This window comes from Sorex fumeus, unplaced genomic scaffold, assembly GCF_029834395.1.
Source record: "Sorex fumeus unplaced genomic scaffold, SorFum_2.1 ptg000030l, whole genome shotgun sequence".
Classification (NCBI taxonomy): Eukaryota; Metazoa; Chordata; class Mammalia; order Eulipotyphla; family Soricidae; genus Sorex; species Sorex fumeus.
The window spans coordinates 5,920,378-5,945,955 of NW_026606087.1; the positions used below are offsets into that span (position 1 = coordinate 5,920,378).

Genomic DNA, 25,578 nt, shown 5'->3' on the forward strand with positions numbered 1-25,578 from the left:
TGCTATTGCTTACATATCAATATGCAAAATTCTCTGGGTCCCTTATAACTTACTTTTATTTGTGTAAAATTAAGTCAAATACAAGTTTTAGCAATTTATCAGTGTTAGTTAATCATTTAACTATGAAAAACCAATTTAATTGGCAGTAAAGGCCAATCAAATGACTAATCATTTATGGCATAGAATTATAATGTCTGAAGCTGGGTAGGGAGCTGTCTGTAGTTCTGTGGGTAGAACGCATGTCTTCCATGTGTCCAATCCTGGCACTGCACAGCTACACCACAGGGTTTGGCCCTGGTGGCTCCCTTAATCAACAACAAAAACGAAATAATAAATCCTGTGAATCTTTGGAAATCAGAGCAATTTTATTTTACTTACAGATGAAAAAAATACAGAAACCTGAAGTGACTTAAGGTCACATATAAATAAGATCTCCTAAGAAATAGCTATTAATTTATTTCATAATGTTAGGCATGAGAAATTATCATTATTATGAAATTCTTTTCCCGCTCACTTCTACCTTAATACTCTTCATGTCTGCCTTACTCCTTTTCATCAGTTGTTTTACAAATGGTAATGGGTAACCAAGTAATAATACACTGTAGATTTCTAACTTTAGAAACTAAACAAACTACTCTTAGGAGGAGAAATAATATGCCCTTTGCTATTTCTATTACTTTTATTTTGATTACAGTTAAATTTTCTTCTCCGAGTAGATTGCTGTTGACAGGCAATGACTCAGCTTGTGATAACAGACTTGTTTACAGGACTTAAATGTTCTACTGCATTATTTCTAAATTGAAGAAACTTGTTTATATTATCTTGCCATACTTTTGACCTAAGCAAGCATGAAGATTACATTCCTGTAGTATTCTAAACGTGAATTAAACTATAAAGAAATATTATTATGTAAAGTGTAAGTATTTAAAAACTATTCCTGTTATATGTTAGAGTAGCCTCCAATCTAGCCTCTAGAGTATTGCAGTGGCAACAAACTTAAGCTAGACTGATCAAAATGGCTACCTTTTTTTAGCTGTGCAATCCTGTGTAAGTAAATCAGCTAACACTCTCAGGTTTCACAAAGAGTTTTTCTAAAGATAGAAAAAGAGACTATGTTGAAAATGCTCTATGTACATAAAATATGATTGTGTACAGTAACATACGACAAGCATTAATATAGAACAACTGGTTAACTTCATAATAGATTGAATATATAATCCTCAACTGTGGTAACTTATAATTTATAATATTTAAAGTTTCAAAATATTTTTCAGGATAGTAGCAGTTCTATCAGATAAGAAAAATTTGGAAATATCTTTAATTTTCCAATTGGATAACCTGCTGACAAAGTTTTAGGTCTTACTACTGGCAGGGTTGGAGAGAGCTCAGTGACCTGGAGTGCATGCATTATACACAGACGATAGAGTTCAAGCCCTGGCAACACATATGGTCGCCCGAGTCCAGCTTCCCAAGGACCACGAGGTGTACCCCTGGATGTATCCTGAGTACCACAGGCACTGGTAAGTTAAGCACTGAACCATCAAGCCCAACTACCCAACCTGCACTGTGAGTGGCCCCTGAGCAATGCTTAGGAGGAACTTCATCCCCATCAGAATTATCAAATACACAAAGTTCTCTCAGACTCTAATTTTCACATGGATCCTTCTTTAAAATAACATTTCACAGTGAATTTTGACAAATATTTCTATAAATAAGCGACTTATTCTCCAAGAACTTCTTAGACTCAAATCTTTTTAAATTTTAATATTTGTAATTTTTTGTTCCACAGTCTAATTCTCAATTAAAATAATGCTAACAGGTTTTGCTTTATGACATAAAAGAACTTGCCAGATCTCACATTCACTTAGGATTTATGCTATACACATTAAGATGTTGACAAAGTATAAGAGAAGTTATATTATTATCAGATTTAATAACTGCAATTTGGCTTCATTTTCATCTAATCAGTAAATATTTACTGGGCAAAACTGTATAGTACTTTGTACTGGTTTCCAGGAAGAATGCAAGATTATAATAAGGATAGTAATGGTAATAAGGATAGTAACAGCCACAGTTAACGTGTATAAACGCTTATTATGTGGAAGGCACTTTAATGTTCCTTATACCAGCATCCTCACTTAACTATGGTATTGGGAAATTAAATTACTTACCCAAGGTCACAAAACTGATGCTTTAACCAAGACTTCAAAGATCTTCTAATCTAATAATGATAATTATGCAATTAACAGTAACCTTATAATAAAGGAGCAAACTTTATTCAAATGTCAAAAAAATCTAGCAAATTAAATTTTAGCATTAGAAACATAAAATCATACTGAAGATGATCAGAAAAGGAATTTTTGCTACTTTGTTTTTTGCTGTGCCAAGGATTAAAACTCAGGTCTCTTAACATGCAAGGCATGCACTTTCACCTTTGAGCCACATCTGAGCAAAGGAAAAGTTTCTAATAAGAAATGTTTTCAGTGAGAAACTTTAAAGAGCACAGGATTTTAAGAGTTGTATAGGAACATTTCAGGAACATGTTTTTAAACAAAAAAGCAAAATTCAAGACATATCAGTAATTTTTATTGAAAAGTAATCTCTCACCAATGAGTTATAGCAAGTTTTATGTAAATAAAAATGCTCATATTCATTATTATATAAAAACATAATTCATATTAGTTACATTAATAGAGAAAATTAGTGTTCTACAACACAGATATAAACTATGGAACAGAGAAGTGATACCTACTTACTATATATCTCCTATCTCCAACACTTGCTTACCACTCTGTCAATATAAGAACTATTAAGAAGATTATATACAGGGGTATGATGCCGCCAGCAGGTCAATCTGTACCTGTGAGGCGAGTGCATCAGCAGCCTGATGGCACCGTCAGGCTTGCAGATACCCCAAAAATGCTGCTGTGCTTTGGCCAGACCCCAAAAACTTGGGGCAAAGTTTCCCAAGAAAGTAAACGGCCAAAAGTTAGGTATGTGGGAGACACACCTACAAACCACCTCTGGCTCAGCTATATAATTGGAGGCAGGGCCTCTCTGGTTCCTGATCAAACTGCTTAGATCCCAGAGGCTCAGAAACGAGTCTTGGAACCCAAAAGCTTTTGGCAGAAATGCGTCCTGTTCCTGCAGTAGGTTACTGGGGCTGGGCCACTCTAGGTGGGAATAGGTTTCGTGCCTTGGCCTGGTGACCATCATCCTCCAGAGGCCACTGGACAGTCAGGTTTGGGCCTGCAGTGACAAGACATGCGGGGCCTTACCAGATGGGGGTGGAACAGGCCCTTTCCTCCCCATCCCAGCGAGACCCCAAGTCGCCACCTACAAATGGCCTCTCTGGCCCCTGATCAAGCTGATTAATGCCCATGATCCCAGAGACTCAGAAACAAATCTCGAAACCCAGCAGCAATTGGCAGGACTGCATACACGGCCATGGCTCCAGGGGCAAAAGGACTTAATCCAGAGCCTGGCAGCTTGCGGCAGAAAAGTGAATGGACCATGCGTTAAACTATGGCACCATGCCTCCACGGGAGAGAAAGGGTATTGCTCCCTTTCGCCTTTTCTCCGCCCCCCCGCCCCCCGGCAGCAAGGTGGTCGCCTTCTCAGAGCTTATAGGAAAGCCAGATATGAGCCGGCGGTGATGGGGCAACTGCAGTCTCATGGGACGGGGTGGGGGGGGGGGGTTTGCGGTACCGGCTCGTCCTTCATGTCCTACCGAGGTCCTGAGTTACCCCCCAAGAGCGGCTCTCCGGCACAGCCATAACACCAGATGCACAGAAACCAATCTCGTAATGATCTGGCTCTTTGCAGAAATCCAAAACTGCGTGGCCACAATAGCAATCACACAACATTATATGGTTCTCATAACCAGCTATAGAAAACAAAGTATTTCACAATGCCTTTTCAGCAATTCTGATTGCTGGGGGGGGGGGGGGAATTCTAAACAATAATGGTGCATCCTTTGTCGAAATGATGAATGTAATCAATGTAGAGAAGAGTTAAGTAGAAATCATCTGCCTCACAGGCATTGGGTGGGGTGGGCGGGGGTGTATATTGGGATTCTTGGTGGTGAAAAGTGAGTACTGGTGAAGGGAAAGGTGTTTTGATCATTGTATGACTGAGACTTAAACCTGAAAGCTTAGTAACTTTTCCCACAGTGATTCAATAAATATAAGACAAAAAATAAATAAATACAACTATGAAAAAAAAAGAAAATTATATACTGTTTAAAAATCTTGATATATGGGGACAAAACGAAAATACAGAGGGTAAGATGCTTGCCTTGCATGCAGCTGACAGGGCACCACATATCCCTTGCAGGCATAATCCCTGAGCATAGAGCATAGAACCAGATATAAACCCTGAGCACCACTAGGTGTGCCCCAATAAACAAACAAAAATTAGATATATAACATATTGTTGTATATATACACATATAACATAAATTACATACATAAATTATATATATATATGCCTTTAAGTACATGTAACTGTGTCTGGCATATCGAATACGTCACGGGGAGCTTGCCAGGCTCTGTCATGCGCGTGAGATACTCTCAGTAGCTTGCCGGGCTCTCCAAGAGGGGCGGAGGAATCGAACTCGGGTTGGCCATGTTGGCTGCGTGCAAGGCAAACGCCCTGCCGCTGTGCTATCTACACAGACCTTGTTTTTCTAGCACTGCGGGTAAGGCATTTGCCTTGCACATGGCAGACCCAGGTTTGATTCCTCCGTCCCTCTTTGAGAGCCCGACAAGCTACTGAGAGTATCCTGCCCACATGGCAGAGCCTGGCAAGCTCCCGGTGGCATATTCAGTATGCCAAAAACTGTAACAAATCTCACAATAGAGACATTACTGGTGCCCGCTCAAACAAATTGATGAACAACAGGAGAAAACAGGAGGACAGTGCTACAGTGCTAACACACACACACATACACACACACACACACGAAAGATCACTTTTCCAATCATTTCTAATCACTATCATTTTGACAAAGACTATACAGGAAAATGTTTGCACAAAATTAGATTTTAAGCAAGCAATGCCTTGCTAGATCATTTTAAAAGTCAATAAGCCTCATAAAAGAAAATGCCTCAAAAAAAAAAATGCCTCTACACACCATGACACCTAAATAAGTTGCCTTAACTGAAGGTGAACACCAATGAATCAGTTTTAAAAGTAGATGTCTTTTGGAATCTTAATTTATAATAGGTGTTAAAATATTTTAACGCTGTTTTCTGCAACCCCTATGTTTGATATAATCTTTTCTTTCAACTTGAGTTACCATGACACTCTAGTTCTAGAAGTACTATACATTCCCCTTCATTTCAGCAAAAAATCAGTCAACCACTAAGAGAAAAAGTTTGTCATGAATTACAAAGAGAAAAATAAAAATCATACTTTTATTTTTGAGCCAAGAATCCTACAGAATACTTTAAAATGTACTTAAATAGTTTTTATATAAAATCAGAGTATACCCACTTAAAATTCCCTAAAAACTTGGCAATAGGGCCAGAACGGTTGACGCACTTTGACTATAATGACTCCGATTCAAATTCCAGCACCACATATATGGTCCTTGAGCAGAACCAGGTATATCCAACAACCTCCTCAAAAAAACCTGAATGATTAAAAAAAAAATACAATTAATCACTCAGAGGAGGGAGAGAGAAGCCACACATCAAAGCACACAGCATATCTGGAAATACCAACCCCTATGTTCGATAAAATCTTTTCTTCCAACCTGCGTTACCATGACACTCTAGTTCTTGAAATATTATACCTTCCCCTTCATTTCAGCAAAAAATTAGTAAGAAACCAAAAACAGGGCAAAAGACAGAGGTCAGTGGGAGAATAGGCATCCTGCATGTGTCAGGCCCTGGGTTTGGTCCCTAACACTGCAAAAAAAGAAACCAGAAATTCAATTTTAGAAACTGGAAAACTGAACAAATGTTGATAACCATTACACAGGGGAACACTGAATCTGGATTAGCCTAGAGAAAAACCAGAACCACCTGGTTTATAAAGTACTTATATTTTCATTTTTAAAAAGTCTTAAACTCTTTGTAGAAGTGGAAAATGTTAGAGATGAGCAAGAAAAATATAGGATGTGAAACACTGTAAGGTGCAAGCAATGACGTATTGCAGCGTGTAAAATGCAAGGATGAACACAAATGCCAATCAGGAAAAGTTCCCCCTGGTCAAGGCTGGAACAATTTGAGCAACAAGATAATTAACAGTATTACGTTATAACACACAAAAATAAGACCAAGGAAATAGCGGCAGTAGAACAACTAATGCCTAGCATGGACAAGGCCCGGAGTTTAATTCCCAGCACTGCCCTGTCCCCCCAACACTGCCAGATGCAGCCCTGGCAACCTAGAGAACTGCTGGCTCCAGGCCCTGCAAGTTTTGCTGGGTGTGGACCCTGAAATAGAGTAATAAAATATTTAATATAAAAATAATCTAAAGAATAAAATAAGTATCCAATAGGTTATGCAATAGAAGTGAAAAAAAGGCATAAAGAAACAACCCTTCTCTCTCTGTGTGTGTGTGTGTGTGTGTGTGTGTGTGTGTGTGTGTGTATCTGTGCGTGAAATCAAACCCAGGCATTCTTTTTGTTTAGTTTTTAAATTTTTTTTTAATTAAGTCACCGTAAGACACACAGTTACAAAGCTGCTCATATTTGGGCTTCATTTATACAGTGTTCCAACATCCATCCTTCCCCCACCACCAATGTTTCCAGCTTCCCTCCTGCTTCTCCCTCCTCCTCTGGCACCTCCTCCCTCCTTTTGGGCATTATGGTTTGTGATACAGAAACTGAGAGGTTATCATGTTTGTTCCTTTACGTATTTCCAGCAAGCAGTTCTCACCCAGAGTGATCATTTCCAACTACCACTGCCATAGTGGTTCCTTCTCTATCCCAGCTGCCTTCTCTCCCAGAACCCGAGGCAGGCTTTCAGAAGTACATTCTAAGTACAATAGTGCAATACAGGTATTCTAATACTAAGCTTTATCAACAACCACGTAACAACTCTTCTCCAAGAAAGTTTCAATTAATAAATGTAGATTTTAAGAGGAGAGCACTAAAACAACACAACTGTAAAAAAATTCAAAGATAATAAAATTAGAGAGAAACATAAGCAGAAAAAGGATATTTGCAAAGGCTCAGAGTATGAATTATATTTGAATATGGCCAGGTATGATGCTCAATAAATAAGCAAACTTCAATAAACGATTTTTTTAAATTAAAAAGGAGACAAATTTAAGTACCACCAGGGGCTGGAGTGATAGTATAGCGGGTAGGGCATTTGCCTTGCACGTGGCCGACCCAGGTTCGATTCCCAGCATCCCAAATGGTCCCCCGTGCACTGCCAGGAGTAATTCCTGGGTGCACAGCCAGGAGTAACCCCTGAGCATCACCGGGTGTGACCTCCCCCCCAATTTAAAAGGTAAAGGTAAAGGCCCTCCCGTTGATCGTCGATTTGCTCGAGCGGGCCCAGTAACGTCTCCATTGGAGACTTTGTTGTTACTGTGTCTGGCATATCGAATACTCTCGGTAGCTTGCCGGGCTCTCCGAGAGGGGCAGAGGAATCGAACTCGGGTCGGCCATGTTGGCCGCGTGTAAGGCGAACGCCCTACCGCTGTGCTATCGCTCCAGCCCCCCCAATTTAAGTACCACAAAATAGAGGTACCACTCACAAATCACAAATCATCCTCTTAATCGTCGATTGCTTCGAGCAGGCCCCAGTAACGTCTCCTTCATCCTAACCCTGAGATTATATTCAAGGCTCTTTAGGAGAATGAGACCCATCACTGTTACTGGTATTCGGCATATTGGGTACGCCACAGGGAGTTTGCCAGACTCTGCCATGTGGGCAGGCTACATTCGGTAGCCTGCCAGTTTGTCCAAAGTAGGAATGAGATAATAAGATGTTATAATAGGATGTCACGCTTCGCCGCGCGGTTCCGGGAGCTGGTTTTTATAGTCTCTGAGTCTTGGCCGTTGATGGGATTACACGGCGCCAGGGGGCCAGTTGGTGGGTGTGACCCCCGCCTACTGGAATTTGGAGGATCTGGGTGGAGGATGCTCGGCCCAGATCCAAGTAGGCTTGGAGATCTCGGAGGTACCACTATACAAGAGAAATCTGAAACCTACAAGAAAAATGGCAAAGACTGGGGGTACAGATATGTAAATTACAATCAAAGGCTGAAGCAATACAAATGGCTCATATTCGTCTGTGTAAAATACAAATAACAAAAAGAACAACCATAAGGCTGGAGCAATATTACAGCAAGAAGAGCACTTGCCATGTATGCAGCCAACCTGGGTTTGATCCTGGTTACTCTATATGGTCCCGGGAACCCAGCCAGGAGTGATACCTGAGCACAGAGTCAGGAGTAAGCCCTGAGCACCACTGGGTGTGCCCCAACCCACCCCACCCCCCCTTAAAAAGGAACAACCATAAGCAGTTCAATCCCAGTACCACATATGGTTCCATTCAAGCCATACCAAGAGTGATCCCTGAGCGCAGAGCCAGGACTTAATTCCATTAGCACTGCTGGATGTGACTTCCAAATCAAAAAGAAACAAACAAACAAAAAAACTATAATCAGACCATATAAATTTCTTAATGAGTGGACACTGCTGAAATAGGAAAGAAAAGCTAAGAATAGCTCAACAATCCATTATCCATAAGCAGCAACTACAAATATTTCAGAGTTTTCCTTCTAATCATTCTATGGATACTGTTCTATATGGTTCATTTTCCAAGAGAAAATTGGAATCAGGTATCAAAATGCTTTCAGTTTCTTCACTTTATTTTCTATAGTACTTGAAATACTAATGATTTTATTTAAACAGTAAAGGTAAAAGGTAAAGGCCCTCCCGTTGATCGTCGATTTGCTGGAGCGGGCCCAGTAACGTCTCCATTGGAGACTTTGTTGTTTCTGTGTCTGGCATATTGAATACTCTCGGTAGCTTGCCGGGCTCTCCGAGAGGGGCGGAGGAATCGAACTCGGGTCGGCCATGTTGGCCGCTTGTAAGGCGAACGCCCTACCGCTGTGCTATCGCTCCAGCTCATTTAAACAGTAATTTATGTAAACCATTGCGAGCACATAAATACCTAGTATAAATACTTGTAGAGGAAAAGCAACACTCCAAATTTACGGGTAAAGACTAACTACCCAAATCAAGAATGATCACCTTAGTATGTGTCAAGTGATTTAATTAGAATAAAATGAATATTTAACAAGTTCCATAATAAATCCTGATAATATTTTAAGTTATTTAAAAACATACATTTTGATGTTCTGGGAGCTGTGAATACTCACAACTTTTATAAAGTTGTGGAGTCACAGTTAAAATCAAATAGTGATCACATACGACATTAACAGTATCTAACTTACAATAAATGCTGAATAAATCTTGGTTGTTATTATCATCATAAATTCAAGTTGTTTTTGTATGCAAAGGAGAAACAGAAAAAAATACACTGATGAGAAGTTTTACTTCTTTTTTTTTTTTTTTTGCTTTTTGGGTCACACCTGGCTACGCACAGGGGTTACTCCTGGCTCTGCACTCAGGAATTACTCCTGGCGGTGCTCAGGGGACTTTATGGGATGCTGGGAATTGAACCCGGGTCGGCCACGTGCAAGGCAAACGCCCTACCTGCTGTGCTATCACTCCAGCCCCGGAAGTTATACTTTTTATTCAGCTTTTTCATCTTCTCTACATTTATGCAGTCCTACTGCAATGAAGATATAATTTTGTTTTGTGTTGTGATGTTTCATTTTGGGGTCACACCAAGCTGTGTTCAGTTTACTCCTGTTTCTGTGCTCAGGAATCATTCTTGGCTGGCTTGAGGGACCATATGCAGTGCTGGAGATTAAAACCTGGTCAGCTGTAAGTATGGCAAATGCTTTACCCATGATAATATCTCTCTGGTCCCAAAAATATAATTTTAAAAATATTAGAAAGATGTCCCTTATAAAAAAGAGGAAAACTAGTATTTTTCTACCGAGAGTATCTCGCCCGCACAGCAAAGCCTGGCAAGCTACCTGTGACATATTCAATATGCCTACAAGTCTCACAAAAGAGACATTACTGGGCCCACTCGAGCAACTTGATGAACAACGGGAGGACAGTGCTACAGTGCTACTTCTTTTAAATCTTCTCTATTTGCACAGTGAGAGCTCAGTAAGTACTAATGCCAAAAATCCTTTTAAGGAAACTGAACATTGCCACTTGCTGTCAGGGAAATCCAGAGCAAAGCAAAAATAAAGTATCATCTCATATCAGTAAGAATAGTAAATATCAAGAACATGGAAAACAACCAGTACAGTGAGGACATGGTTAAAAAGGAACCCTCATTCACTGTTGATGGAAATGTCTGGTTCAGCCCTATGGAAAACAATGTGGAGATTTCTCAAACAACTAATAGAGCAATTCCACTTCTTCATATCAACTCCCAAAACCTTCATTCAAAAAAATACGTGCACACTTTTGTTCACTGAAGTGCTTAGTACAATAGCCAGGATACGGAAACAACCCAAATGGTCAGCAACAAACAAATGGAATTACATACACAATGGAATACAATGTAGTCACAAGAAAAAACGAAATCATGCAGTGCCCTGCAAGTTGGATAGAAATGGCAAAGTCAAGAGGAAGGAGAAAATATCGATCTTCTCACCTGTGGTATACAAAGGGATGAGGAAGAAATGGAAGGTATCAAATGATGGGAAACCCTTGGTTCTGAATTATTAGAAATAAGATGCCATGGAAGAAGTGGGGGCAAAGGGAGGAAGGGGATGGAGGAAGAAGGCTGTTGTAACACAGGCTACAAGTCAAAGACATTTTGGTGGTTTAGAGGTGAAGTAACTGTACATAAAAAACATAAAAGTGAAAACTATTATAAATGTATGACTCAAACTATAATGAATTTTAAAAATTTAATGAGTTTGCTGTGGGGGAGGGAATGAATAACGGGTCATGATGGAAGGATGTTGACACTGGTTTTGGGTTTGAAGTTGGAACAGTATATATGCTCAGAACTTATTAAAAGCTTTGTAAACCAGAGTGCCTAAATTAAAAAAAAAAAATTTATCACTCCAGTGGGACTGGAGCAATAGCCCTACAGTAGGGTAGGGCATTTGCCTTGCATGCAGCCTATCCAGGTTTGATTCCCAGCATCCCATATGGTCCCTGAGCACCACCAGGAGTAATTCCTGAGTGTATGAGCCAGGAGTGTGTGCCAGGTGTGACCCAAAAAGAAAAAAAAAAAAAGAAAGAAACCCAGCAACAAAAATAAAGCATTGAAAAAAAAATTTCCAGTGATTATTAAAGATCTGTTTAAAAACATATAGAAGGGCCAGAGCAATAGTAGTACAGTGGATAACGCACTTGCCTTGCAAGCAGTCAACCTGGGTTTGATCTCCAACACCCCATAGTCCTACCAAGTTCCATGAGTCCTACCAAGAGTTATCGCTGAGCACTATTAGATGTGGTCCCAAACCCAAAAAATAAAAACAAAAAAATTATAAAAGTAAAAACACATTGAAAAGTGAAGTCAAAATCCTTGTTGTTACTTAAAATTTTTTAAAAAACCATCAAAAAAAAAAAAATCCTTGTTGTTAACTATAGCCAGATCACATTCTGTTCACTCTTCTCTGGATACAACCAGTAAAGAGGAACACTAGACTATGTCTAAGAGAAAACAAAATAAAAACAGTTATAAAGAACTAAGGGGCTGGAGCAACAGCATAGCAGGGAGGGCGTTTGCCTTACATGTGGCCGACCCACGTTCGATTCCCAGCATCCCATATGGTTCCCTGAGCACCACCAGGAGTAATTCCTGAGTGCAGAGCCAGGAGTGCATCGCTGGTGTGACCCAAGGAGCAAAAAAAAAAAAAAAAAAAGGAAGATAGAGAGGCTGGGCTGGCTGCTCTTTGCTAGCTACCCCCATCTTCAACAAAAACAAAAAAGTGTTCCTGAGCAAGAAACAAGAAAGATAGCACAAAGGTTAAAGGCACTTGCCTTGCATGTGGCCAATACAGCTGGGACGGTCCTCTTAGCAAAGCCAGGAAGAGAAAGTAGAGTTGGGATACCCCCCAAAGCTATTCTATGCAGCACTGTCCTCCCATTTTTCATCGATTTGCTTAAGCGGACATCAGTAACGTCTCACAACAAACTGTGAGACTTGTTGTTACTGTTTTTGGCATATCGAATACATCACAGGTAGCTTGCCAGGTTTTGCTGTGCAGATGAGATACTCTTGGTAGCTTGCTGGGCTCTCGAGAGGGGTGGAGGAATTGAACCCGAGTCGGCCACATGCAAGGCAAACACCCTACCCACTGTGCTATCACTCCAGCCTAATGATTAAAATTTCCCTGTAGTACAGAGGCAATTATCAAAAGATGGCAACTCCAGTCTACATTGATGGTATAATGGTAAGCATTGCTGCCTTCCAAAACATGGTAGCTTCAGATTTAGACTTCTCTCAACAAAATAACTAAGAAAAAAAAAAAACCAGAAGATTAGTCATGAATGTGGGCTGCTAATGATGCTGTACAAAATATCCAAACAAAGATTAAATTGTTAGGATTCTAAGTTTTCTTACAATCCTATGTGTCATCAATAAATATTGAGTATTATGTGTCATCAATAAATATTGAGTATCTGTCCCAGGAAGGATACTGTCCCATTCCCTAATTTATAACTTGCAAACAGAACAATGAGAATAGCCCAAAGAGCTCTACTGACAAGGAATTTGTAATAAATAATGCATAAATGCTATTAATATATATTTATATAGCGCTATCCTCCTGTTTTTCATTGATTTTGCTCGAGCGGGCATCAGTAATGTCTCACAACAGATTGTGAGACTTCTTGTTACTGTGTTTGGCATATCAAATATGTCACGGGTAGCTTGCCAGGCTTTGCTGTGCAGACGAGATACTCTCGGTAACTTGCAGGGCTCTCCGAGAGGGGCGGAGGAACTGAACCCAGGTCGGCCTCGCAAGGCAAACCCCTACCCGCTGTGCTATCACTCCAGCCCAAATCTATATGCTATAGAGATATTAAAGTCTTCTAAGGAGAAATTTTCATGGCTAAAATGGTCAGGAAAATAATGTTCCTTTAAATAAATGAGATACTTATAGAAAAAAAAAGTGTATGAAGATTCTTAACAGGTGCAAAAATGGAGGAAAGACGACAATACCAATCGAATGAGAGCAAGTCAGAGAGAAAAACCTGTTTGGCTGCCTTAAAAACTTGTTTCATGGGAGAAGAGATAAGCTGAAAGGCAGGTTGTGGCCAGAATTAACTGTACTAGACCTTGAATACCAAACTAAGTAGTTTCAAACTTATTCTGCATTCTGATCTCTAGCAACTACTCAACTCAGCCACGGGCAAGAGTAATTATATGTGCATTGTTGGCTTTCAGTAAGATTTTATGAACACTGAAATTTTAATTTCATATACTTTCATTTGTCATGAAATGCCATTTCTTTACTTCAACAATCTGAAAATTTGAAATTTTAATTCATTCTTAATTCATGGGCCATGTGAAAACAAACTGCAGGTTGAATTTGACCCATAGACCATAATTTACTAACCCTTATTCTGCAGTGAGTTGCCTTCTCCAGCAGTCCTATATGGCTGGGGTTTCTAACTTTTTAACAATTGCAATCCAGCAACAGTACACAAACTGACAGCTGAAAGCAAGTGTTAATACCTTTTTTATAAACCAGTAGGAAATTTCAGAAAATTTCTTCAAACCAGTGGTTGCAAGCCACTGCTCTAAGGTACATTTTTGAGTTTCGGGAACCGGAATTCATTCAGCAACTACATACACATAAATGTATAAATTTTAACCAAGATCTAAATCCAGTAGGTATCAAACACCCCCCCATCAAAAAGGTGCTAAAAACAAGCAAAAAAGTCTCCAGATTGTTGATGATAAAGAGAACCAAGACATTTTTAAATTGTGTGACTTATTTTCACATAGCAAATGTACTTACAAACTACTCCTACAGAGCTTTTAGGTTAAATGGAGGGATCTATAACATAGAATATAACATAAGAACAGCATCGGGGGATATGTCAGTTTTAATCCTAACTCTGTCATTTACTCATATGGTGATATTAAAAACAAGTCACTTTCCAGGCCAGAAAGATAGCATGTGGGGTAAGGTGCTTGCCTTGCAATGGTCCAATCCCTAATAGCGCCATGCTGTCTGATGAACAGTGCCAGTAGTGATCCTTGAGCACAGTAGGGTATGGTCCAAAAATGAAAATCAAGTCACTTTCAATCTTCTGTCCTAACTTCATCATCTCTAAAGTAAAGGGGTTTAAATTACTGAATAATCATTCTACTCTCCCCCTCAACTTTACTATAGTAAATTACGTTAGTTTATTTGCTACTACTAAAAAAGGCTGGTCAAAAGTGATGATTTTCACAGAAGAGAAAGGCACTAAGCAGGCAGTTAACAGGTAGGGGGAAAACAGAAACTACAGTATTACTTAAATTAAAAAATATTTTTAAGTATCAAGTGCAACAAAAAAATTTAAGGAAAAGACTAATTCAACATAACTGACTATCAAAAGAGGAACATGCTAGTTAACAAATAAGTAAAACCAAGAGAAAAGTATTTCAAAAAGCAGTCTTAAGATTTGAGAACATTATGCATGCTCCCAGGAATGCTATAAGAAACCAGAAAAAAAGAAATGCTGAAGACGAGTCTAGGCAATAAAAAATAAAGGCATACGGTTCAAGGAAAATAGAGAAAATAAAGTCTGATGGGCTTGAAGTCCCAGGTAAATAAATTACCCCGAAGAGGTATTAAATCATTAAAACCCAAAGAGAAAAGCAACACTGCAGTATACATTTTTTTTCTTACAATTCCATAAAAAATATGCCTATACCACGCTTTCTATAAAATTAAAAATACATGTATAATATTGGGCTTATTAAAATTAATTAGTCATTCTTAAAGCAAAAAAAAACACCCTGCTTTTTTCTAGTGGTCAAAAAGTTAACTAATTTTGCTTTTTCAAGAATAAAAACAAGCACTGTGTAACTCTTAATGCAAATCTGCAGCTTACAGCACCTATTTCATAACATCCGTTGCAAAAGCAACCAGCGTAAGGTAAGAAAGCAGGGCTAGTGTTGCTTTCTTAGATTAGAAAACTCCCCAGGCAAGAATTCTAATGAATTAATTTATCCAAATCATCGATGCACGAAGTTATCAATGCTTGATAAATACTGACACTAAACTTGAGGTTTTAAAAAGTCGTCCTTGCAAAACAACTCTCATATGATAAAACTGAAAAATACTTATATCGCAGATACACTAACTGCACGGCCCGATCTTACTTCAGTGAGCAGCAACAAATTGCTACAAAAGCAACGAAAGAAGAAAAAAAAAAGGAAAGAAAACCAAAAGTTGTCTTTTTGATTTTTTTAAATTCATGAATCACTCAGAAACATCCAGAAGAACACAGAAGTCGTTTCAAGTCTGCATGTCCCTCTATTTAAGGTATATGACAAATAAAAATCCAAAGCATTAGCCTGATGACCAACTAGTTAAAAATACACGTTTGGATAAACTGGAGATATTTATAAATAAGGAGAGAGAGAGAGAGAGAGAGAGAGAGAGAGAGAGAGAGAGAGAGAGAGAGAGAGAGAGAAAGACTATTAATATGTCGAAATCCACTGGCCAAGGGCTGGACTCAGCCACTCATCTACCTCGATCCGAAAGCAGCCAAAAAAAAAAAAAAGGGTTTCTCCTATCACTTGCTTTTAAGACACGCAGCAGCCGCCCCCGCCGGCCGCTACGGCCCAATGGCAGCGAGCAGCTCCGCTCGCCATATGTTAATGTTTAGCACTCCCCGTCCCATCTCCCTCACCTGCACGCCACCAGCCGCTCTCGCCCCGGTCCCCCCGGCCCGCCGCCCAGGGCTTGGCAGCACCCACGCCGGCGGGCGCCCGCAGGACCCAGCGGCGCGGAGCAGGAGTTGCCCCCAAAGCGCCAACAGTTAACTGCGTCCTCCCACCCCGGACCAGTAACGCGTCGATTTCCCAAGCCCGGGCAGCTCCGGGCGCCGCCACTGTCACCGCCAGCAGCAGCAGCAGCAACAGCAAAGGCAGCAGCAGCAGCAGGAGCAGCAGCAGCAGCGTCACCCCGGAGCGCCCATCAGCAACTGCCCAGGCAATTTTGTTTTTCTCTTTTAATTAAAATAAAAAAATTTTTCCCCTGTATTCCCTCTCTAGCTTTGCACGATTATGGTAAATAAGGACTGAGACTTGAGGCCGCCTTCTCTCGACTCTGCGGGGGTTGATTCTTTTTCCTGCCCGCTCCTTTTTGTGTGTTTGTGTGTGTGTGTGTGTGTGTGTGTGTGTGTGCGCGCGCGCTTGCGTGTGTGTTTGTGTGTGTGCGTCCAGTCCCACGAACCCCCCCCCCAAAATTAAAAAACAAAAAAAGCAAACGGAGGACGCTCTCCGACCTCCTCCCCACACCGAGGGCCAGTGGTGGGGGGTCTCCCAACTGCTCAGCGCACTCCCCCGCGCCCCCGCCCCCAATCGCGGCCGCCCCCCGCCCCGCGGGCCTCGGCGCGGGCCTGCGTGGACTCGGGCGGCCGCAGGCCTCGGGCCTAGCCGCCGCCGCCGGCCCCTCACCTCTTTCGGGACCAGTTGGTTCTCCTCGCCGGGCACCATGGCTCCGACTCCCGGCCGCCCCTCTCCGCCCGGCCGGGGGAGGGAGGCAGGCGGGTGGCGGCGCGCTCTCAGGAGAGAAAGGCCACAGCCGTCATCGTCCCCGCCGCCTGCGGCCCGGCCAACCGCGGAGGCCTCAGTCGGGGCCTCAGACACCAGCGCGCAGACACCGACCCACGGCTGCTCCGCCGGCACCGCCGCCGCCGCCGCCGCCGCTGCCGCCGTCGTCGTCGTCGTCGCCGCCGTCGTCGTCGTCGTCGTCGTCGGCCCCTCCCCCAGCCCGCGGCAATCAATGGAAAAATGGCGGCGCCGCTCTCGCGAGAATTCGGGCCGTCGGGCTCGGGGCCGGGCGCTGGGCGGCTCGGACGGTGTTCCCCTCTCGCCTCTGCATCGCCGCCCTCGTCCCGCCGAAAGACGACCCCGGTTCGCTGCTTGGCGCTGATGAGCGTTGTTTTTTGGGTGGTTTTGGTTTTTTTGGGTTTTTTTTGGTGTTGGTGAAAGGGAATCAGGATCTTTGTCTTGGAGGCTCCCTCTGCCGGCCGGGAAGGAAGGAACTAGGCCTCAGTGTCCTCCGAGCTGTCGGGCTCTCCAGGAAGGGCCCGACCGGAGCCCACCGGCCCTTCCCGGCCCCTTCCCTTTCCAAGTGTCGGCAATGCACTCTCCCGCCCCGAGCCACAGTCTGCAGCAGAGAGCGCCGCCGCCTCGCACCCGGCCGGGGAAGGCTGCGATTGCTGCCCCCTACCCCCCACGCCCTGACTTGCACGGCCCCGATCCCAGGCTCCGTCCCCGGGCCTGAGCCCTCCTGGGGCGGGCCGCAGCCCCACCTCGGAGGAGCGAGTCCCGTCCTCCCTCCGCGCCCGCGGGGACAGCCCGGCCCCCTCCAGCAGTCTGGGAGTGGGACAGCTTGCGAGTGGGGCTCCCTTTGGGGCCCAGGATCGTCTTGACAATGTTTTCAGGAGGGTTTCACCTCCTCCGTCGGAAGTATTCTGTTGCGTAGGTGCTAAACCAACGCTGCAATGGTTACATATATTTTTTCTGCCCGTTCTTCAAAGTTGCCTTTAGAAAGACTTGGATCGCGGTGGTCTTTGTTCCATAGAGTGGAGTTTTAAGGCCTTGGAGAATATAACCCCATCTTGTGTTGTCCTCCGCCTTGGCACTCCTTTAACTGTGCCCCTCTGTTGGGGAGAGGGGCTACTTCATCTAGCCGTGCTCAGGGTTTGCTCCTGGCTCTGTGCTCAAGGGTGAGCCCTGGTAGTGCTGGAGGGGAACCAAATACAGTACCATGCAGGGATCTGCCTCCTGCAAGGCACTGTAGCACTGTCCTCCCATCGTTCTTCAATTTGCTCAAGCGGGCACTACTAATTGTCTCCGTTGCGAGACTGTTTGTTACTGCTTTTGGCATGTCGAATACATCACGGGGAGCTTGCCAGGCTCTCCAAGAGGGACACAGGAATCAAACCGGGGTCGACCATGTGCAAGGCAAATAAGGCAAATGCCCTACCCGTTGTGCTGTTGCTCCACACCTTTAATCCGAGTCCTCTGTCTTCACCAGACAAATTGTTTTTGATTGCACACTCCCCTGTCAACAACCAAATTGATACTTGTATATTTACACATCTGTGTATGGCACTATATTTTAAGTAAGTGGATGAGATAAAATGAAACATTTAAAATAATTCTATTAATGAGATAAGTCCTCGAAAACTACACAATTACTGAAAACATTAATATTACTTAAAATATTATGATTAAATAATTGTTTCATTGGATTTAAAAGTTACAATTTTTGATGTCAGGGATGGAACCCTGGGGTCATACTGCAAGGCATGTTCTCTATCACTGAATTCTGTCCCACTCCCCCATTCAGATTATTTGCATGTTAATGACTGTTATAAGCTGGGAAAGAATTTGCAGAGCTATGTAGATTCTCATGGAAGAAGTACTACATTTTAGGCTGTTTCTACTCGTGTAAGTCTCCATTCTTACTGATGTCAACCAAAAGGTTATGCATATATATGTATGTATGTACGAATTTCCCCACGGCAAAGCCTGGCAAGCTACCCGTGTCGTATTTGATATGCCAAAAACAGTAACAAGTCTCACAGTGGAGATGTTACTGGTGCCCACTCGAGCAAATCGATGAACAACGGGAAAACAGTGCTACAATGCTACAGTGCTATGTATGAATATGTATAGATATTTATACATACTCTATTATTTTTTACAAATGGGTTCAAAACTCTTTGGAATCGATTACTTGAACTTTTTAAATAGGCAAAGGTTTTATTCAAGTTTTAGTGTACATATATACATTTGATAAAAAGTACTCTTTTTTGTTTTTAAATTTTTTATATTTTTTCATTGCCGATTTTTGCATTCTTTTTTTTTTTTTTCAATAGTGCAGACCATATTATCTTGATTTCTGAGCATGGCCTATCCCTGAAATTTTGCATCTAAGGTGAATGAATAGCTTGCTGTAGTCACTGACTTGAATAGCACACATACATAATTTTGCATTACAATCACACAATGAAGTAGTTTCAAATACTCCATCTTAAAATGCCATCCCCATTGAACAAGGTGGCATCTGTAGAGGTCTTGGTAGAAGTAGTCCTGTCATCTGCCACCACCCTTTGGCTTATGCTTGTATTATCTCCAATTCATGTTTTCCTTCTAGAAAAATTTTTTCAACCACTTACGCTGTAGTCAGGGTTAACTTAAATGAAATAATATGCTCAGAAAATCTGCTTAACCTAGCACATAAATTCGAATAAGTCAAAATATAGTAAAAGAAAAAAAAACAAATTCCTGAATTCTCAATGTTGTATAGCTTCTTGATGGTGAGTTACCAGTGTCTATCTACATACAAAATATTTGTAAAGCTATTTTTGGTAGAAATAAACATAATATTATATTTTCTTTCCATGATTCATCTTCTTTATTTATACAGGTTTTAGAAGATAGTGGTCTGACCATATCAGAGCCTAGTAGGGAGGTAGCTTTAATAAATATTTAAATTTTAATAAATATTTATGGACTAAATATGTGAATGTCTGAATTGATTAGTACATAAATGAACAAATAGAGATGTTTGACTACTCTTCTTATTAAATTACTTAGATCACACTTATATTTGTTTATTTATAAATGGATTTCTGTGACTCCATAAGAGAAGTATACTCTCCCAATGGCTCCAAACTCAAATATTTATTTACTTTTAAATGATTCAAAACACCTCAAATTTAACTTCACCAAACAAAACAAATTTACCAAACTAAACAAATTTAAATCAAATATTTGATTTCCAAATCTACCCACCATTCTCCTGTACTACATATTCTGTCATTTATCCCACTACTGTATTTTGTGCCTTCAGTTTATCAAAATCTGGAGAATCTTCATCTTACATTCAATTAAATGCTGCTGGTGTTGTTCTTAAATATATTCCAAATCTATTCCCACCATCTCATTCCAATTCTCTTGCCAAGACCATTCAGATATCTCTTTACTGAAGCCCAGGGGTCTACTCTTTTTACCCAACAATTTGTACTCCAAACAGCATCTAGAGCCATGTTTTACAACACGAAATACCACCCACCCCCAGGGGAACTCTGGAATAATCCAGGCGGCAGTTGTAGCTTCTGGTGCACCGAGGTGGGGAGACACTTTCTGTTTATTCTCCCAGGGAACAAGCAGCAATTTTTTTTTTCCCCTGAAAAGGGGGCAGGAGGCCAAATAAGTTTGGGAACCTCTGCTCTAGGGTAATCTTTTAAAATTATGTTTGTGGTCAGGAAGATATTTTAAAGGACTAGAATTCATGCTTTGAATGCAGAAGTACAGATAGTATCCTCAATACGGTATGACTCTCAGAGCAACATCAGGAATAGCCCCTGAACACTGCCAGGCATAGTCTCCCTTCCAACCTACAAATATGTCAGATTTTAATAAAACTGGGAAAATTAGGTCCCTCTCTTAGCAAAAACCTTTCAACTATTTCCCACCATGTTTGTCATAAAACTCATATTCTTTGCCATGGGATATCAAACCCAGTAGCTGTCTCTCTATTGCTCGTCTTATCTACCATTCTCTTCTATACTGACACAACTACTCTGCCTTGCTTAGAGAATTTTTAATGCATTAAATTTACAACAAATTCTTTTTGCCAAATATGTTTTTTGTTTTTCTTTTTTCCTAAAATGTTTTTCCTCGAAATCTTTGCTCTTACCTACTCCTACTCCTATGGCTGGAGCGATAGCACAGCGGACAGGGCATTTGCCTTGCACGCGACCGACTTGGTCAGCCCAGGTTCGATTCCTCTGCCCCTCTCAGAGAGCCTGGCAAGCTACCGAGAGTATCCTGTCTACACAGCAAAGCCTGGCAAGCTACCCGTGAGATATTCAATATGCCAAACACACTAACAAAAAGTCTCAATGAAGATGTAACTGGGCCCGCTAGAGAGCAAATCGATGAACAGTGGGAGGACAGTGCGACAGCACTACCTACTCCTATCCTGTTATTTAAGCCTTTTTTTTTTTCTTTTTGGGTTACACCCGGTACACCTGGCGATGCACAGGAATTACTCCTGGCTCTGCACTCAGGAGTTACTCCTGGTGGTGAGTAGGGGACCATATGGGATGCTGGGAATCAAACCCGGCTTGGCTGCGTGCAAGGCAAACACCTTACCCACTGCACTATCACTCCAGCCCTATTTATTCTGAGAGGACATTCATGACCATTCCACCTAGAATTTTTGTCCTTAGTACTTCCTCTATACCTAGAACAGTGACAGACACAATAGATACTTCCTTAGTAAATTATTTTTGTGACAATCAGATTAAACAAGATTAATCAGAGCAAAATTTTGAAGAGCAAGATTCAAACTTTAGAGGAAACGATACCATGTGAAATGGCTTAAATAAAAATGTGTTGACTTTAAATAATCCTGCCTAAGTTAAACTTATAATTACACCAAACCTTTACACTTAAAAAATTGCATTGAACTAATGAGTTGTTTCAGATGAGATTCATGTAAAATATAAACGGCAGGGCTGGAGTATAGGGGTTTAGGCTGTTGTCTAGCATGCAGACAGATCCAGTTCAATCTTTGGCACTACATATGGTCCCTTGAGCACCAGCAGGTAGCCCACAAGCCAAAATAAGGAAGAGAGGAGAGGAGTGGGGAGAGAAGGGGAAAGAAGGGGAGGAGAGAAGAAGGGAAAGGAGACTTCTTTTTTACCTTATGTTTTTTGGGAGGGTTGGTATTTTGTTGTTGTTATTTTGTTACTGGGATCTAATCTGGTCCAGGCTTCATACATATGAGTTTTACGAGACCTGCTTCTTCTGCTACTTTTTAAAGCTTTTTAACATTTTTCTTTTAAGCCCGTTTGAAAAAATGGAAAATATATCAGGTAGACCCAGATTGGTGGGGTGAATACTTAGAGGCAAATAGAGGGTGTTCTTCCAGATGATTCCAGTAAGAAAAACAGTGCTGGGTTTGGTCTGAGAAACTCTCACAGACCAGAGGAGACCAGGGAGACATAACAAGTAAATGTAATGTGTACCCTGGATTACATTCTGGAACAGAAAGAGAACATTAGTGGAAAAACTGGTGAATTCCAAATAAAGTCTGTAGTTTGCTTACTATTATGTTCCAATTTCAGTTTGTTAGTTTTGATGAATGTGTACTGGTAATATAAGATATTAAAACCATGAAGAAAATTAGAAGGAGTACAACATGTACAATCTGTACTATTTTTAACTTTTCTGCAAATCTAAAATTTATTTGAAATTAAACTGTACTTGTAAATATTCATGAAAATATTTAAGGTATTTATCTTTGTTTCTGGTGAAACATTTTTGTTTTTGAAACAAATTATCACTTTTGTTTTTGAGGGGCCACAGCTGATGGTACTCAGGGGCTATGCTCAGGGAACAATTCTGTGCCAGGAATTAAATCCAGCCTCCAGCATGCAAAACATATACACTAGCCTTTTGAGCGCTCCTAAACTAATTTTTCTGAGACATATACTAAAATATACTAAAAGAGAATTTAAGAGCTAATGATAATGTTCACCATAACTTATCTATTAATAATATAAACGTATTTTGTAATGTGAGAAGGAAGGACAAACCTGACTATTTTCTTTTCTTTTCTTTTCTTTTTATTAGTGAAACACCATGAGGTACAGTTGTAGATTTACAAATTTTTGTGCTTGGGTTTCGATTATACAGTGATCAAATACCCATCCCTCCACCAGTGCCCATTTTCCTCCACCATGGATCCCAGTATCCCTGCCACACCCATCCCCCCATCCCCCGCTGCCTCTGTGGCAGGGCATTCCCTTTTGTTCTCTCTCTCTCTCTCTCTCTCTCTCTCTCTCTCTCTCTCTCTCTCTCTCTCTCTCTCTCTCTCATTTTTTATATATTAGTGAAACTCCATATGGTACACTTGTTGACCTTACAAATTTTTTGTGCTTGGGTTTGTTATATAATGATTGAGTACCCATCCATCCATCAGTGCCCATTCCCACCTCCAATGCTTCCAGCATCCCTTCCATCCCCCACCCCATCCCACCCCATCCATGTGGCAGGGCATTCCCTTTTGCTTTCTCTCTCTCCTTTTGGGTGCTGTGGTTTGCAAAAGAGGCATTGAGTGTCTATCATGTTCGGTCTATAGTCTATTTTCATCATGCATCTCTCATCCTGGGAAGGTGCTCCCAACACCCCTCACTTGGTGCTTCTCTCTCTATCTGGTACTTATCTCGGCTATTCTTGTGTGTTAGTCTCCCAATTTGTTACCTTATATTCCCCAGATGAATGCAATCTTTCTATATCTGTCCCTCTCTTTTTGACTCATTTCGCTTAGCTGATACTTTCTATGTAGTACCACTTGTATGTAAATTTCATGACTTCATCTTTTCTAACAGCTGCATGGTACTCCATTGTGTAGATGTACCAAAGTTTCTTTAACCAGTCATCTGTTCTCGGGCACTCGGGTTTTTTCCAGATTTTGGCTATTGTGAATAGTGCAGCAATGAACATAGAAGTGCAAATGTCATTTCGACTGTACGTTTTTTGCCTTGTTGGGATATATTCCCAGTAGTGGTATTGCTGGGTCAAATGGGAGCTCAATTTCTAATTTTTTGAGAATCGTCCATACAAGCATGACTATTTTAAATAGTTGAAAACATCTTTAGATGGTGTACTTATCACTTTGGAGCAAGCCAACCAATTTTGAAATCTGTGCTCTATCAATTTTGCCATAAAATCTAACTGAATCTTCCTTCCTATTCTAGAACATGTAGATTTTTATATAGACTTTTGACATTTATCATTCTAATATTTGCAGTTTTCACCAGAAAAATTCATGATGTGCAGTCGTCTTTAATTGCACAGAAGAGAAAATTTTCATTTTATATATTGCCTAGTGTATGATGCATGCAGCTGATTGAAAGAAACTGAAAATTGCTAATATGAATTTGAATCCTACTTTTGTTAACTATATGACCTTGCTTAGATAGGTCTTTTTAATTCACAAGATTCAGTTATCTTACAGAGATAATAATAATAGTCCAACAAAGCTGGAAAGCTAATTCAGTGAGCAAGGCACTTGCCTTATATTGGCCTACAGTTCGATTCCCTGTACCACCTAAGGTCCATTAAGTACTGCCCGGAGTGAACCCTGAGCACAGAAACAGTAATAATGTAAGCACCGAGCATTTCTGGGTATAGCTGAAAAACAGAGTCCCACCTTATAAACTTATATTAGATAGTAAGGAAAATAATAATTATCTCAAAACTAAAATAACTAAAATTTGTTTCAAATCGCTGACTGGGGATGTGGCTTAGCAAGGTCCTGAGGCCCTGAGGCCGTGGGTTCAGTCCCCATACCGAAAAAAAGAAAAAAAAGGAAAAGGAACATGTTTCCCTTGTTCTTGCAGGTATGGAGATTGACATAAAGCTTTTGAAGGCTACCTGGGGTATATTAAATATAGTAAATCACTGTATATTAGTTATACATCCAGATCTATGAGGAACTACACAGCTCTAAACCTGGCACAGGTGCTAATAAACATTTTTTAATTGGCTAGGCATTTAGCTAGTGAATTAATCTTGTTAATGAGTTAATAAGTATACTTGACATTTCATTGTTGACTACTCTTCTCCATTAACCTAGTATTTTCATGAAAATGCTTAAAGTTTTGTGCTAAATGCCTTGAAAGAAATTAAAGTATTAGCAATAAGGTTAAAGAAATTAATAAATCAGTGTCCTGGCACAAGATAGATTCTCTGGGCTAGATCAGAAAGTGATATGTAAAATATCTGTGGCTTTTATTTAACATAGAAATGACACAATCAATAATAAAATAAAAAATAATTGGGAAATGCGTTTAGTGAAGCTATTCCACCACCAGAAAACAAAGTTATCCATATTCTGGTAAACTTTAAAAAGATCACTAACTTTTAGTGTAAAGATAAGAACAGGAAATGGGATATTCAAGAAAATTTAATCCAGAAGAAACTTAGGAATATGAACAAATATTTTTATGAAGCAATAGACTAAAGACATTAGTGGAATTCTCAACTCACTTTGATCTCAAAGAAAGATTGATTCAAGAGCTTGAAGTAGAATTTTTCTATTGACATAAAGTGAAAAAAAAACTATTGCAACAGAAGTGTTTGCCATTTTCTGGGCTGAAGAAATTCAGTAACAAAAGAAAAAAGAAAAGAAAAAGGGTTTGGGGGTCAGAGAGATGGCTCAATGACTTGAGGACATGCTTTGGACAAGGAAGCCCCAGGTTTGTGCCTTAGAACCACATGATTCCTGAGCACACTGGCAGTAGAACCT

At 40.8% G+C, this 25,578-nt stretch overlaps 1 protein-coding gene across 3 annotated transcripts in view; it reads right to left on the minus strand.

The window, feature by feature from the left end:
- Positions 1-16,981, minus strand: part of USP47 (ubiquitin specific peptidase 47) — a 113,930-nt gene extending 96,949 nt beyond the window's left edge. For all 3 annotated transcript variants that reach the window (XM_056115821.1, XM_056115819.1, XM_056115818.1), the window contains exon 1: positions 16,695-16,981. In XM_056115821.1, the coding sequence (XP_055971796.1) occupies positions 16,695-16,733 (39 nt within the window). In that variant the 5' untranslated portion in view covers positions 16,734-16,981. The remainder of the gene's footprint in view (positions 1-16,694) is intronic.
- Positions 16,982-25,578: the final 8,597 nt, after the last annotated feature.